The sequence below is a fragment of the Ursus arctos genome, unplaced genomic scaffold (genome assembly GCF_023065955.2).
Source record: "Ursus arctos isolate Adak ecotype North America unplaced genomic scaffold, UrsArc2.0 scaffold_14, whole genome shotgun sequence".
In the NCBI taxonomy this organism is placed as follows: domain Eukaryota; kingdom Metazoa; phylum Chordata; class Mammalia; order Carnivora; family Ursidae; genus Ursus; species Ursus arctos.
In genome coordinates this window covers 19,067,356-19,082,011 of record NW_026622808.1, presented here as the reverse complement: position 1 = coordinate 19,082,011, position 14,656 = coordinate 19,067,356, and the positions used below count along the sequence as shown (strand labels likewise).

The following is a 14,656-nucleotide window of genomic DNA, read 5'->3' as shown; positions in this document are numbered from 1 at the left end:
CAGGCGCCCCTAGACTGTTTTCCGCAGCAGCTGTGCCATTTTACTTTCCCACCAGCCACGTAGAAGCATGCAAGACTTCCAGTTTCTCCACATCTTCATCAATGCCGATTTTCTGTTTTATGATTACTACTATTATTGCCGTCCTAGCGGGTGGTTGTCGTTGTGGCCCCTGCTGCCCGCCCCCCTCCCCCCGTCCTTCTGAGCTGCCCAGCAGACAAGCCCAGCACAGCCCCGCAGCGGAGGCAGCTGGTGGGGGCGGGGGAGAGTGCGTGGGACAGCAGGTGTCAAGGATGCTGAGAACCCCCGCCGTGAGCTGTGATCTCGAGCAAACCACATCCCCCCCAGGTGCGTCTCCACGGTCTCAGCTAAAGAATGGGATGGTAACACAGACCTCAAAGGCTGGATGTGAGAGGTCACTAACCTGGTGCTTGGCAAGCGCAGAGCGAGAGCAGGTAGCAGTCGTCAGGATTTGTCTGTTTCACTAGGATCCAGCTCTCAGAATCTCCCCCTCAGACTTGCTCGGTGTTCCCACAGATGTGGTTCATGCTGGCGTCACCGTTCATCCTGGCCATCCTAGGGGGTAAAGCAAAATTCATGTTGTTTACGAGACTGTCAAAACAGAACTTTGCTTCTCCTTCCACCCCTTTATTCTCTGCTGGAATCTTGCCCACCCCTGGCTGAGAAGTCTGCCCAGGACTCAGGGCCAAGTCAGTATCATATTCTCGTCTCTGCATTTGACTTGATGTTGGAGGGGAGCCCCGGGTCAGGCCTCGCCAGGCTAGAGGCGTCGGTGAAGAAGGGCCTGGTCTCTCTGCTGGTGACCTTCTTTCTGTCTGCCTTACCCCCTCTCACTAGCCTTGGAGTCCCTCCTGCCCAGGAGCGGGAAAGAGGGGACAGGGGACAGGGCAGTTCCTCCTGGGCTAGGGCTTTACCCGCTTGGATGGCCCGGCAGTGCGTTAAGGTGGCACCCCTGGGAGATTTGGTGGATATGTGTTTTGGGGGGCTCTGAGGCTTTCTTTTCTAGAGACCCCTTGGAGCGGTGGGATCTTTGGTCTGGGTCGGGACTCTTCCCTCAGCCCCACCCAGGGGGCCTCCACGCTGACCACCAGTAAGCAGACACCTTGGCCCCACCATCAGAGCCGCCTGCCTCTCACCCTCCGAGTGGCTGGATTTGCTTTCGCTTTCTTCAGCCAGATTCAGCCCAAGTCCTGGGTCTCCTGCCTTGAATGGCTGACTGCGAAGTGCCCTACCTCTCTGGGCTCTGTCTGGGTCAGTCCATGTCCAAGCGGGTGGGAGAAGGACTTGTGGGTAGCAATAGCTCCAACGAAGAAATGTCTTTGCTCATCTCTCTCTTTTTAAAAGGGCTTATTCTAGAGAATTTCGAACACAGCACAGAGGATACACGATGAAGACACACATGCTAGTTTCCACGGTTCTCGTGGCTGATCTCGTTCCTTCTCTCCCCTTACACCCTGTCATGGGATCAACTGGTCCCCCCGCCCCCAGCAAGAAAAAAATAAAAGTGCTAACCCCCCAGCCCTGTGAATGAGTAAGATGAGGTTATTGGGGCAGGTGGGGGGGGGCGGCTAACCCACCATGACCGGTGTCCTTATGGAAAAGGGAAATCTGGACACAGGCATGTACACGGGGACGTTGCCATTCGAAGATGGGGGCATACCTTGGGGTGACCACGAGCCCAGTAATGCCAAGGATTGCTAGCAAACCACCAGAAGCCAGGGGAGAGGGATGGGACGGAGTCTCCCTCGAAGCTTTAGAAGGAACCAACCCTGCCAACACCTTGATCCTGAGTTCTAGCTTCTTGGACCATGAGATGATACACTTGTGTTGTTTCAGCCACCCAGGCTGCTGTACTCGGTTGAATCAGCCCTAGGAAACTCATACACACACCGCCCCCCCCCCGCCCCCGATATTGGAAAGCACATTCTAGTTATCAGATCATCCTTTTCTTTAAGATTTATTTGAGAGAGCGAGAGTGTGTGCTCCTGAGTGGGGGGAGGGGCAGAGGGAAGGGGAGAGAGAGAATCTTCAGCTGACTCCCCACTGAACACAGAGCTGACACAGGACTCGATCCCATGACCGAGATCATGACCCGAGCCTACATCAAGAGTTGGATGCTGGGGGCGCCTGGGTAGCGCAGTCGTTAGGTGGCTGCCTTCGGCTCAGGGCGTGATCCTGGCGTTCCAGGATCGAGTCCCACATCGGGCTCCTCTGCTGGGAGCCTGCTTCTTCCTCTCCCACTCCCCCTGCTGTGTTCCCTCTCTCACTGGCTGTCTCTGTGTCACATAAATAAATAAAATCTTAAAAAAAAAAAAAGAGTTGGATGATTAACCGACTGAGCCACCCAGGCACCCGTCAGATCATTTTTTTCTAATGTCTCTTTTCATTCTTGGTCTGGCTGCGGGTTTCCAGTATGGTCGAGCAGGTTGTGACACATTTCTTTGTAAAGTCTGTGGGAGTTGGCCTCGTTGTTTCCTGACTGCTGTGAGGTGGACAACTAGGCAGTCTTACTTCTAGATACGACGATCTGGACTAGTCTGGGTGCTCAGAACGGCTGGGTCTTCCTCTAAGCCTTTTGTCCCCATGTGGCCAGTGAGCAGCACAGGGAGAGGTAGGCAACAGTTTGGCTTTAGTCCAAGCGACATTTCCCACCCACCCTCTGCACCCCTTCTTACTACAGGCTCCAAATGGCTTTTTTACTTAGTCAAATCTGGTGCTTTAAGGGATTAAAGTTTATATCTGTGAGGATTTTCCGAGAATGTGCTATGAGCTCTGAAGGCACTCCCCAGAGATGCATTCCAGAGATGTTTTTGGCAAGGGGCAGTCTAGCCCCTGGTTGGTCACTGTGGCCCCCTGGCCTTGGCTAGACCGACACATGCAGATGTCAGTTCTGGCTGACCTTTCCTTAAAGTCACATTATAGTGACCACGTTGGCCACGTTACAGTCTGTGTTAGGACTATTACAAGAAAACTAGCTTGCGGAGTGGATATCAGCAGGCTCAAGAATTCGGGTACCATTTCAGTGTTTAAAAAAAATGTGTTTATTTGCTCATTTATTGACCACAGGGAATCAGACTCTGCTTCGGGGAAATCATAATGATGAAAGCTCAGGTTTACCCTTCCTGTTTGTAGAATCGAATCCCCTGCCTGGCCTGCAGGGCCATGGCCAATGGCAACACGAGCCCCTCAGGGATGTGAATTCTCGGGGACAGTGCTTGGCAGTGGGGAGGCACCGGGAGTGGGTTCCTAGGGACAGCGGTGCCCCCGCTCCTCTGCACGCTCCTGGGGTCTGACTCATCCTGGGGAAGCTGACTGTGGGTCATTGCTATAAACAGCCCTCAGGTGGCCCCTTGAGGACAGAGGTACCCAGCAGCACCTAGCACTGAGGAAAGAGCTTGCTTTGCTAGGTGGAATTATTTACAAAATGGCAATGAGCTGTTCTGTTTCTCTTCTTTGATTTAAAAATAAGATTCATCTTAAAAAATGAAAGAGAAAATTTGGGCCAGAGTTCAGTCCGGCTCTCTGCTGAGTTGCTCCTTCCTGGTAGTGACGCCCGCTTGGCCACTCTGTGCGCGGCCACACGGAGATGAGGGGGTTCCGCAGTGCCGCTCTGCCCTCACAGGATGGGCACGAGCCTCCTGAGCCCGTCGGGGGCTCGGCCTGGCTCTGCGCAGGCACCCAGCACAGAGGGGTCCAGGTAGAGGGCAACTGGGGCTCAGGGGAAGTCGCGGTAGGGCAGGCGGAAGGGGTAGAGGGGCGTGTAACGCGAGTCATGCCAGAGCAGCTTCTCCTCCAGGAAGGCGACGGTCTGCAGGGTCAGGACCAGGGTCTGGTGTTTGAGCATGCTGTATACGTTCAGGCCTGGGAGTGGGGTGAGAGCCAGTCCAGCTGGGCTGCCTACCGTATCTGGGGCCCCTTTTCCTCCTCGAGGAAGCAACGCCCTCCCCGTATTCCCCTACTAGAGACACACTGTGGTCCGGCATGGGCTCACGGATCTTGCAGGCTAGGTTCAAACCCCGGCTCAGCTGTTCACTGATGCCAAGACCCTGGGCAAGGGATGATCCTCAGCTCAGCTTCTGACTGACAGCCTCCTGCGTGGCTGGCTCTGCCCTGCGCTGGGGCTGGGATTCCCACCTCCCACTCCTGGGGGACAGACAGCCCCTAAGCACAGCAGAGGCATGAATGTACTGCAGGAGGCCTGTGGCTGCAGTTAGCAAGTGAGCGGGACAGGAGGAGGCAGCGAGCGCAGGGAGAGGATGGGGCCGGGTGTACAGGATCTTGTGGGCTTCAGGAAGAACTTGGGCTTTGACTCAGGGAGGTGGGAACTGCAGAGGGCTGTGGGCAGAGGAGGGACACGCTGGGATGCGTGTGCTCACGCGCGCCCTCTGGTGGCCGTGGTGGGGAGAACAGACTGCAGAATAGAGCAGGAGCCAGGGACAGGGGCAGGAGGGAGATGGGGGTGCGGGGGGTAAGAAGTGGTGGAATTCCCGATATGTTTAAAGTCAGAGCTGACAGGGTGAGCTAACAGACGAGTGGAGGGTGAGAGCATGGTCTGGGGCCTGAGCCACAGGAAGGAAGGTGTTCTGAGGTCCCAAGGTGTCCCTGAGACCCCCAGGTATAGCTGTCCAGAGGAAGTCAGTCGTGCAATCAGGAGCCGAGAAAGAGCTCTAGGGATTAGTCAATGTGGTGATGGGTGTGACATGCCCAAGCCAGGCTGGATCCCACCTCCCAGCCTCTCTAAGTGGGGAGCCAGATGAGGACAGCCAGCAGCCCTTCCACTCACTCCGTGTGTGGCACTGAGACCCGAGCTTGGACAGAGCCTTTCTTCAAGGATGGCATTTTCCCGATGCTCTGTTTGGGCAAGCTGAGGGCTGCGTTGAGGAGGGTACCGAGTGGCAGGTATAGAATTTGAATTGGCCCATGGACCGCTGGGGACCTGGGGGGAGAACCGGGGCCCTCTGCTCACCGACAGCCGGGATAAGGTTGAAGGTCTTGAGCCCAGAAGCAGCTGCTACGATGTTCTGAGGCATGTCGTCGTGGGCTCTGGAATGGAGGCCAGGAGGTGAACACCGCAGAGGACAGCACCCAGCGCCCCCACCCCTGCTCTGCCCCGCGCCCTCACAAGTCCACAAGGAGCACGGAGTCCCCCCAGCGGCGGTAGCGGGCCAGCTCAGTCAGGTACTGGGGGTCGGAGGTCGGCAGCTCCAGGGAGTCTACAATGTGCAGGTCATCCTATTAGGAAGAAAGGACAGTCTGAGCCCCCAACGGCCCCCAGGAGCTGCCTGGGCTCTCCAGTCCCCACAGCCCACACCCCCGACGCCGGTGGCTCCCGGCGGGATCAGGCCTGTACCTGGGCCAGCTTGACGGTCAGCGCCACCTTGAGGCCCTGCACCCGCACTTTCATGGGGAGCATGTAGTAGTAGCTCGTGGGGCCCCGGGGGCCATGGGCAATGCCTCCTGCAGAGACAGAGGTGTGTGGACAGCTGAGGACCCCAGCTGGGTGTGGGGATCAGAAATTTGTCACAGTGGCTGGTGTACAGAGGCTGTCAGCAGGGAAAGTGAATCAGCAAAGAGGACAGGGCCTCAGGGAGGGACAGAGAGGGGACGCTGGACCCAGCATTCCCCAGGACGGTGTCTTTGCCTCACTGGGCCTCAATGTCCTCGGCCGTCAAACCCTGAGTGAGGACCGTCTACCTGCGTGTCCACCCTCCGCTGGGCCCCGGGGCTGCAGCAGGGAACAAGATGGGCACGATTCCTGTCCTCGTGTCATTCATATTCAGACAGAGGTTCAATTGCAGAGGAGATCAGGGCTGTCTTTCTGGGGTGGCACAAGGAGTTGTTAGGGGCTGGGGACCCAAAGGAGGTCAGGGAGAGTTTCCTGGAGGAGGCACAGCCCAAACACATGCTAAGGATGAGAAGAGTTAGCCAGGGAGAGGACATTGAATCAGCTGTGTGGTCAGAGAGGATGTGGAGGAACAAGGGGGGGGGCGGGGGGCGGGGGTGGCAGTCTGTAGGCACCACTGCCTGGAATGCCAAGGTAAGGAGCTCAGACTTCCCAAAAACCCTGTAGGAGCCGCCTGGAGGCTTAGGAAAAGCACTCTGGGCGCTGTGTGAAGGGTGGTCCAGGAAAGGTGAGACGGGAGTCAGGGCCAAAAGGGGCTGCGGCCACAGTCTGATGAGAGAGGCTAAGGCCAGAGCTGGCGGGGGCTGGGAAAGTGGACGACTCTCCAATCTCGGACCCGCACATGGGTAGTGAGGTCTGGGGGCCGGAGTCCTGCTGCCCCTGCCCAGGTAGAAGGAATGGGGCTGACGAGCTATCACACCAGATGGGTGTGAAGACACCCCCAGGACCCCTCCCTCCCTTCCTCGCTCACCTCCTCGCCAGATCGGGGAGCGGATGCTGCCATGCCTGGAACGCCCACTGCCTTTCTGTGGCCAAGGCTTCCGGCCTCCACCCCGTACCTCGGCCCTAGTCTTGGTCTTGGCATAGCTCTGCGGGTACAAAGGGAGGAGATGGACGGTCGGGTTCCCGAGGCAGATGCTGTCACGGCTGAAAGGGCCCAGGCCTGGGAATACAGCAGTGAGCTGGGCAGTGGGCGCTTGCCACTGGGGAGCCCGACAACGGGAGGCACAGAGATTAGGGCTCCAGCAGGACAACCACGCAGCACTGTGGGAGGGAGAGAAGGATAAAGAAATCGAGAGTTCCCTCGTCCACTCCAGAACGTCAGCCTCAGAAAGGCAGGGGCTCTGCTGCCTGGCACAGAGTAGGCACTCAGTATTTTTTGAATGATTTTAATGTGGTGGCAACGGAAAGTGTTGTGTGGGGAAACGTGTATAGAGGCTAGAGAAAATCAGGGAGAGGTATGGGGTGGGGAGATGACAACGGACTTCGCATGCCAGGCTGAAGACTTCATTCCTAGGGCCGTGGTAAGCCAGGGAGGGTGTGAGCTAGGGGAGGACTCACTGGACTTCTGAGGTAAGCAGATGGAAAGCAGAGAGACCCCGATTGATAATGGCTTCTTCGATGCACTTGGCAAAAAATCTAAACTACTCACCACTGCTCCTGCTGACCTCTGTGGTCACACTAAGCTCCCTGCTGTCCCTGCCACAGGACCTTTGCATGTGCTGTTCCCACCACCTCTACCCTAGCCCCACTGCCCCCTTAGCCTAGTTAGCACCTACTACACACCTGAGGTTAAATGTCTCTTTTTCTCTGGGACAACTCCCCCAGTCATGTGTTTATAGGCTTGCCTACTTGATTCATGTTCACCTCTCCACCTAGACTACGAGCTTCCTAAGGGCAGGGATCTTGCCTGTCTTGTCCACTAGCACAATGCCTAATGCAAGGCGGGCGTTCAGAAAACACCTGGCAAGTCACCCATCAGTGAACGGTTCAGAAGAGAGAAGATAAGGCCCGAGCCGAGCAGTCCAGAGAAGACAAACCGAGCAGCTTTCTCTGCCTCCTTCTGCCAACCTCACCCCCCTCGGATACTCACAATTCTCTTAAAGTTCTTCTGCCAGGTGGCAACCTGGTGCAAGATATCCAACCTACGGAGAAAGAAGAGGCCGTGAAAGGCCTACGTCCAACTGAAGCCCTCCCCACCTCACCAGATGAAAACAGGGGCTCCTCCCGTCCAGTTCCAGGGCCCTGTCTGATCTGCCCCCCACTTCTCTGCCCCATCTCATACCACCGCCATGCCCACTCTGTTTCCATGCTGTGAAACAGGGTCCAGCCTCCATGCCTTTGCGCTCATTGTTCCCTCTGCCTGAAACGCTCTTCCCCAGCTGGTTTCTCCTCAGCCAGCAGCTCTCAGCCCCAAACAACACCTCCGAGAGGAGCCTCCTTGCTAAGAAGAAAGCCACCTCTTCCTCCTTCTCACGGCACCTTACTCTCTTCCTACCATTACAGACTTACTCCTTGCCACCTTCTTCACGGGCTGGTTTGCCTCTCCGGCCCTGCACTACCCTCCTAGTCGGGAGACACCGGCCACATGTGTGGCTGTTGAACACCTGAAATGTGGCCACTGCCCCATGCTGAAATGACACTGTTTTAGATATATCAGGTTAAATAAAATAGATTGTTTCTTCCTACTTTTTTTTTTTTAAACCTGGCTACTAGCAAAATGTAAATTACACGCAGGATTCACATTATATGGCTGTGTTGGACATGCCTGCCGGGTAGCTTGCCAGGGGTTGGCAAGCTACTATGGCTAGCAGGCCAAATCTGGCCTGCTGCCTGTTTCTGTAAATATGTTTTACTGGGACACAACCGTGTTTTTGCTTACAGACTGCCTATGGCTGCTTTTGTGCTACATCAGCAGAGAGGAGTAGTTGCCATGGCAACATGATAGCCTGTAAAGCCTAAAATATTTACTATCTGGCCCTTTACAGAAGGTTTGTGGACCCCTGCTCGAGACTGTAAGCAACATCAGCAACCTTGGTGCTCATTCACTGCTGAATTCCCAACACCTAGAATGGAATCTGGTACGTGGCAGATGCTTCGTAAGTTATTCACAGAATAAACAAAATATGTTGCTTTAAATTTCTTTTGTCACTCTCTACTAGATTGGGACTAGTAAAAGCAGTGGGCAAACCATGCCAATATCAGTAATAGTAATAAATTAACAGCACTTATTATGTGCCAGATACGATGCACTTGAGGGGCATCCTATGCCTTGGCAAGCGATAAGCCAGCCCAAGGAGTTGGCCCACATAAGGTTGAGATCCTGGCTCTAAAGCTTACGAGCTGTGTGACCTTGAGCAAATTTCTTAACCTATCTGTGCTCAGTTTCTTTATCTACAAAGCAAGAATAACTAAACCCTATCCTAGGGGTGCTATAAGGATTTACTTAACCAAAAGGCAAATAGGCTAGGCTATGCCAGGCACAAAGTAAGGGCTGAACCATTGTTAGTGCTTATTTTTTCAAAACTCAGTAATAGCAACCATAATCAACATATCTACAGAACTTATTAGGTGCCAGAATTAACTCATTTCATCAACACAGCAACCTCTTGAGGTTTGACAGAATGCAGACACAAGAGGGAAGGCAGGGTTTGAACTCGGTCACTCAGGCTCCGGAGTTTTGCGTCCTTAACTCTTTGAGGATGTTAACTCTTGGATCTCAACCTCACATAACCCTGTAGCAGGGAAAACCATCATCCCCGTTTGGCAGGTGAAGAAGCTGAGGCTCAAGCCCAGGTCATCCTGATTCCGTACGCCCACTCCTCCTCCCTCTGGCACTCAGTTCACCATTTCACTCCCACTCACCTGGGCGCTGTGGAGAAAACTTCAGGGTGCAGCTCGGCCAGACCCACGCGCTCCTGCTCGTAGCCCCGCAGCGACTCCACCCAGGCCTGCACCGGACGCCGCGGCGCGGGGACCGGGAGCTCGCACCTGCGCAGCACGGGCGCCTGGGGGCCTGAAGCGATCGGGAGATCGGGGGTCAGGGCCGAGCGTCAGGGCTCCCGGTTGCCGCCCCTCCTACAGCGACCCTGGCAACCTCACCCGCGCTAGCTACTGACTCTGGCTTCGCCGCCTGGGGTACTGCCTCTTCCGTCAGCGCGTTCAAGCCCTATAAACGGTGGACGAGAGTGAGAAACGACCCCCGGAACCTCCAACCTTTTTCCTCCGGACCCGTCCCCAGTCCCCGGCCTCACCCGGCAGCCCGTGGGCCGAAGCCAGGCCCGCACCCCAGCCCGTACTAGCTGCAGCATTGTCGCGCGGCTCCCCACGCGGAGAGGTCAAGGCTCCTTCGGGCTCTGCGCGGCGCCTAGCGATGACATCACGCCCGCGACACCGCCCACCCCACTCGGATCGGCGCTGGAAAGCCGAGTGTGCAAGAGAGAAGTCGGCGGAGCCTGGCCCAGCGTGCCTCCATCTCCGCCCCAAGACTAACCCCCCGGCTCCAAATTTCACGCCCGGCCTAAAGGACCCCCTGCGACACCTGGAAACACGCAACCTTGCCGCAAGAAACCGCGCCCCTTCCTTAGACCCTGCTTTTTTTTCTGGGTCCCGCCCCCAAAGAGCCTGTGCTGGAATCCAGCCAATGAGACCTCCATGGCGGTAAGGCACGCTCCTCGTTCAGCCAATGAGCGTTAAGTCTGGAAAAGTGGCCGGCCTATGGCTGGGCGGTTCTGGGGCGGGCAACTAAGGGAATATGACCAATATCTGTTACGCTTTTGGTGTCGGTCACGCCTCCATGCCCCGCCCCCTCCCCATCTGGCTCCTTCGACCCTCCGCGGTGGTTTTTCGGTTTCCAATAAGGTGGTTTTGTGTGTTTGTTTACGTGCAGGGCCTCGTCTCCTGCAGAAAGCCCTTAGTATTGAGCCTGTGGGACCGTGCCTCTCATATCCCCCAAGGCAGAGGGTATGTTTCCCCTCAAACCACAGAGTAGGTCTGTGTCTTCTCCGCCTCCTAGACAGGGTTCTGTCCCCTCTCAGACCGCTCGCCGAAAACAGTGCAAAGTGGGGAGTCCCCAGACCCTGGGTTGCTTCCCTCGTTCTCACCCTTACAACTGAAATCCAAATATTCCTTGTTAGGTTATTTGCCACGTTCCCCGCGCGGCCTCCAGAGGGCGTCATGAACCCATAGCAGCCTTCGCTGCTTCGCCGAGCCTGATCACCTGGCTGGCCTGGACCAGGAGTTTAGTGACCTAGGACGTGGTCTGGGAGCCAAACTCAGTTTCCTCAACTGGAAAATGGAGAGATCGTGAGAAGTCATGCCTAGCACAAAGTGAACACTTTAGTGGTATTATTATTATTGTTATTGTTATTATTGTTACTGAAGGTGAGTTTTGTCATCAAAACAAGTCAAGAGCCGAGGCAGGGAAGGGGTGAACCCTGGAGGACTTGAATACCTACTAAAGATGTGGGTGCTTTTTTTTTTTTTTTTTGCATCTGATATATAACATGGATATTTTTGTGTAGTATTAATAAAAATTTACAGTGCATTTCATTGTGTATCCTATCCCTGCTAGAATAATTGTGGATGGTATTTGAACCCCACCCAATCTGCAATTTAGAAAGGTCTTTCAATCCTTTATGTTGCAGAATTTTATTTATTCATTTTATGTTTGTGTAGGTAATTCACACACCCGGTAAAGAAAATTTCAACAACTACAAAAGTATAAACTGGAGTGAAGTGTCTCCTCCAGTCTCTGATCCTGCCCCTCCCTGTTTGCCTCCCAAAAGCCACCACCACAACCAGCTATGCGTCTCCTCCCAGAACCAGTTTATGATTTTATAGGCAGATTTACAAGTCTGTCCTGTGCCAGGAAGTTTGGATATCATGCAGCAAAGGATGGAATAGCACTTGCTTAATGATTTATTAGGCACCTACTGGTCCTGCGTAGGTAAATCCGGCAGACAACATTGAGATACTCACAGTGCAGTGCAGAAGGTTGAGGAGTCAGATTAGGGGAAAGGGGCGCCTGGGTGGCTCAGTCGGTTAAGCGTCTGCCTTCGGCTCAGGTCAGGATCCCAGTGTCCTGGAATGGAGTACAGCATCGGACTCCTTGCTCAGTGGGGAGCCTGCTTCTCCTTCTACCTGCTGCTCCCCCTGCTTGTGCTCCCCAGCGTGCACTCTCTCTTTTTGACAAATAGATAAATAAAATCTTAAAAAAGAAAAAAAAATAATTAGGGGAAGGGAGGCCTACAGTGTATGTGGGAACCCAGGGGAAGAACTCTTAACCTCTAAGGGCAGGGGTCTCAGAGGTGACTTCCCTGAGGCTGTAACTTGAGAACTAAGGTTTGAAGGTCCATCAGGAGTTTGTTCAGAGGAGAAAAGGTGTTCCAGACTGAGAACAGAGTTGCAAAGGCCAGAAGTGGGGAGAGAGCGGCAGGAATCGGGAGTGGCTGGACCTTCCTGATGGCAACTCATTCGTTTAAGTTGAACCCACCTCAGGGCCTTTGCACTGTTGTTTCTTCTGCCTGGAACATACTTTTCCCAGAGCTCCACATGGCTCTATGTCTCACCTCCTTCAATTCTTTGTTCAAATTGTCACCTCCTGACCTGTCCTGACCACCCTATTCAAAATTGCAATCCCCACTCCTGGCCCTTCTGACCCGCTTATCCTGTCTTCCCCCCATCAGTATTTATCTTCTTTTTTTTTTTTTAAGATTTTATTCATTTATTTTTGAGAGAGAGAGAGAGGGAACAAGCACGAGCAGGGGGAAGGGCAGAGGGTGAAGCAGACTCCCCCCACTGAGCAGGAAGCCCAACAGGGGACTGGATCCCAGGACTCTGGGATCATGACCTGAACCAAAGGCAGATGCTCAACCGACCAACCCACCCAGGTGCCCCAGTATTTATCTTCTAACATCCTATGTAATTTCCTGGTTTTTGATGCTTTTTTGTCTGTCTCCCCTATTAGAATATAAACTCCCCCAGGACAGAAATTTGCTCAGTCTCCTTCCCTGCTGTAGCTTCAGTACCCAGGATAGCGACTATAACACAGTAGGGACTCAACACATGTTTCTGGAGTGAATTCCTTTGCTCATCATCCTGTTGCAGGGGTATTACCAGAAAGAGAGAAAGCCCTCCCTTTGTCTCCTGGGTCTCAAGATCTCTAGCCCCCTGATGTCACGGGCACATAAATTAAAAAAAGAAGAAGAAGAAGAAGAAGAAGAAGAAGAAGATTATTTGCCCAATGACGCTGTATTAACATAGACACGTGTTCAAATCTAGGGGGTGCCGCTAAGTGGCTCAGTATCCCTGGACAACTGGTTAGCACTTTCAGTCTGGTCTCCTTATCCATGTAAGTGGGACATACATGAACCCTCCCCTACTGAGCTTAGTGAAGGATCGGAGTTCTCTTTTCCTTCCATCTTCACTCCCCGCAGTCTTTTTCCCTCCACGGAAGGAGCCTATAAACACCTGAGTCAGATCACATCCCTCATCTGCTCAGAACCCTCCGTGTCTCATTTCACTCTGAGCAAAAGCCAAAGTCCTCACTGGAGCCCACAAGGCCTTGCGAGGCCTGTCCTCACCTCCTCCCACCTTCTTCCTTTATTACTCTGTGGTCAGGCCACACTGGTCTTCTCACCAGCACTGGTCAATCCCATGTCAGTCTCAGGGTCTTTGCACTGGTGCTTCTCTCTGCCTGGACCTCTCCCCCTTAAATATCTGCATGACTCACTCCCTCACCTCCTTCAGGTCTTCATTCAAATGTCACCTTCTCAGCTGACACTGGGTCTAAAGTCACTGTTCCCTTCCTACCCCATATTCTTCATATGCCTTCCTGGAATCATTGTTTCTAGCACGTTTACCGCATTCTAACAGATGATGTCATTCTTATTTATTGATTTATCTTGATTCTTGATTGCCTCTTCCACTAGAACATCAGCTCCTAGAGGACGGGGTCCTTATTTCTTGCTGGGATCCCTTGCCAGGCACCCAGTAGGTTCTCAGTACATAGTAATTGAACGAATGGGATGTAGAGAAAGAAGTTTGCCCAGGACTCCTCCACCAGCATATTGATTGCCAGCGAGCCTTAATGAAAGGGAGGTAATGACCTTGAGACCTGCATACTGAAAGGCTCAAAGTTTGACCATTTTGGCCCAAGCCAGGGTGGAGTTCAAAGGTTGATGTGTCTAGCCCTCTCCTGTGGATCAAAGGCTCAATCGCAGGTGACCTCTGTCCCCAGTGGTGTGTGGCAAATGTCAGCCTTGCAGCCCAGAGAAGATCTCTGCCGACCATGGGCATGATAGCAATTTAGGGAGGAGACATCGGAAGCTGGAGGACCCCCCAACATCTGGCCTTTTCTAGTCCCCCATCACTGTGCAAGGGTTTTCACAAAGGCCAGAGGTCAAGGATGGAATACTGGGGACAGCCCTCGGATACGAGGTACGGGGCGTGGGTGCAGGCTTAACCAGGGGCGCTGACCTACTGGGGAGAGCTGCTCCCTCATCCCTGACAGAACATCTGCTTGAATTTTTTGCAGCTCTGCTCACCAAGCATGAGGACGAGGAGTCTCCCATTGCATCAGCCCCAGAGCCCCTGGGGGTGGGCCTGATTTACATAGACATTTCCATTCCCTTTAGTTCCCTTAGGTTCAGCCCAGATGGGAAGTAGAGCAGAAAAAAGGGCTCGAACCCCCTGGGGCAGGGCACATGGCTCCCCAGGCCTCAGTTTCCTCCTCTGTAAAATGGGAGTGTAATTACCCTGCCCTCACATGGTTTTTGTCGGCCTTGGGCCTAGGTACCTTCCGAGGATCCATTCCGTGCTCTGCCCTGCTGCATGGCGAGGGACTGACCCTTGCATGGGCCATCCTCTTGCCCGCTGGCTTCTGCCCAAATTTAGCCAATGGCAGGCACTGAAGGCCGACTGGAGGGCAGGAAAATAGGGGGAGCTAGGGTATTTCTCTCCATCTGCTCTGGCAACATCTCCCACTGGGCATGACCTCCCTATTTGCTGATTTTTTAATAGTCTAAGTAACCCCTTCCCCAACTTCGGTTTCTCATCTATGTAACCAACCCCGGCCCTAAATCTCCTCTGTTGGAGACATGTGGATTTCCCAGTGTAGACCCTGACTGCTGTAAGGCAGCTGGGAGGCATTTGTGTATTGTTTGCTTTAAGATATAATTTATTTTATTTTATTTTATTTTTTAAAAGATTTTATTTATTTATTTGACAGAGAGA

At 53.7% G+C, this 14,656-nt stretch overlaps 1 protein-coding gene and 1 long non-coding RNA gene across 2 annotated transcripts; one reads left to right on the top strand and one right to left on the bottom strand.

The window, feature by feature from the left end:
- Window positions 1-3,035: 3,035 nt before the first annotated feature.
- Window positions 3,036-9,825, bottom strand: MRPL4 (mitochondrial ribosomal protein L4). The gene is made up of 9 exons (XM_026481364.4): window positions 9,676-9,825; window positions 9,524-9,590; window positions 9,287-9,437; window positions 7,515-7,566; window positions 6,393-6,510; window positions 5,369-5,475; window positions 5,141-5,250; window positions 4,985-5,061; window positions 3,036-3,879 (listed from the first exon to the last, which is right to left on the bottom strand). The coding sequence occupies exons 1-9, from the start codon at window positions 9,730-9,732 to the stop codon at window positions 3,734-3,736; spliced, it is 885 nt and encodes a 294-aa protein (XP_026337149.1). The 5' UTR covers window positions 9,733-9,825; the 3' UTR covers window positions 3,036-3,733.
- A 167-nt stretch (window positions 9,826-9,992) lies between these two features.
- Window positions 9,993-10,967, top strand: LOC130543589 (uncharacterized). The gene is made up of 2 exons (XR_008959055.1): window positions 9,993-10,081; window positions 10,558-10,967. It is a non-coding gene; the product is annotated as an uncharacterized LOC130543589 (long non-coding RNA).
- Window positions 10,968-14,656: the final 3,689 nt, after the last annotated feature.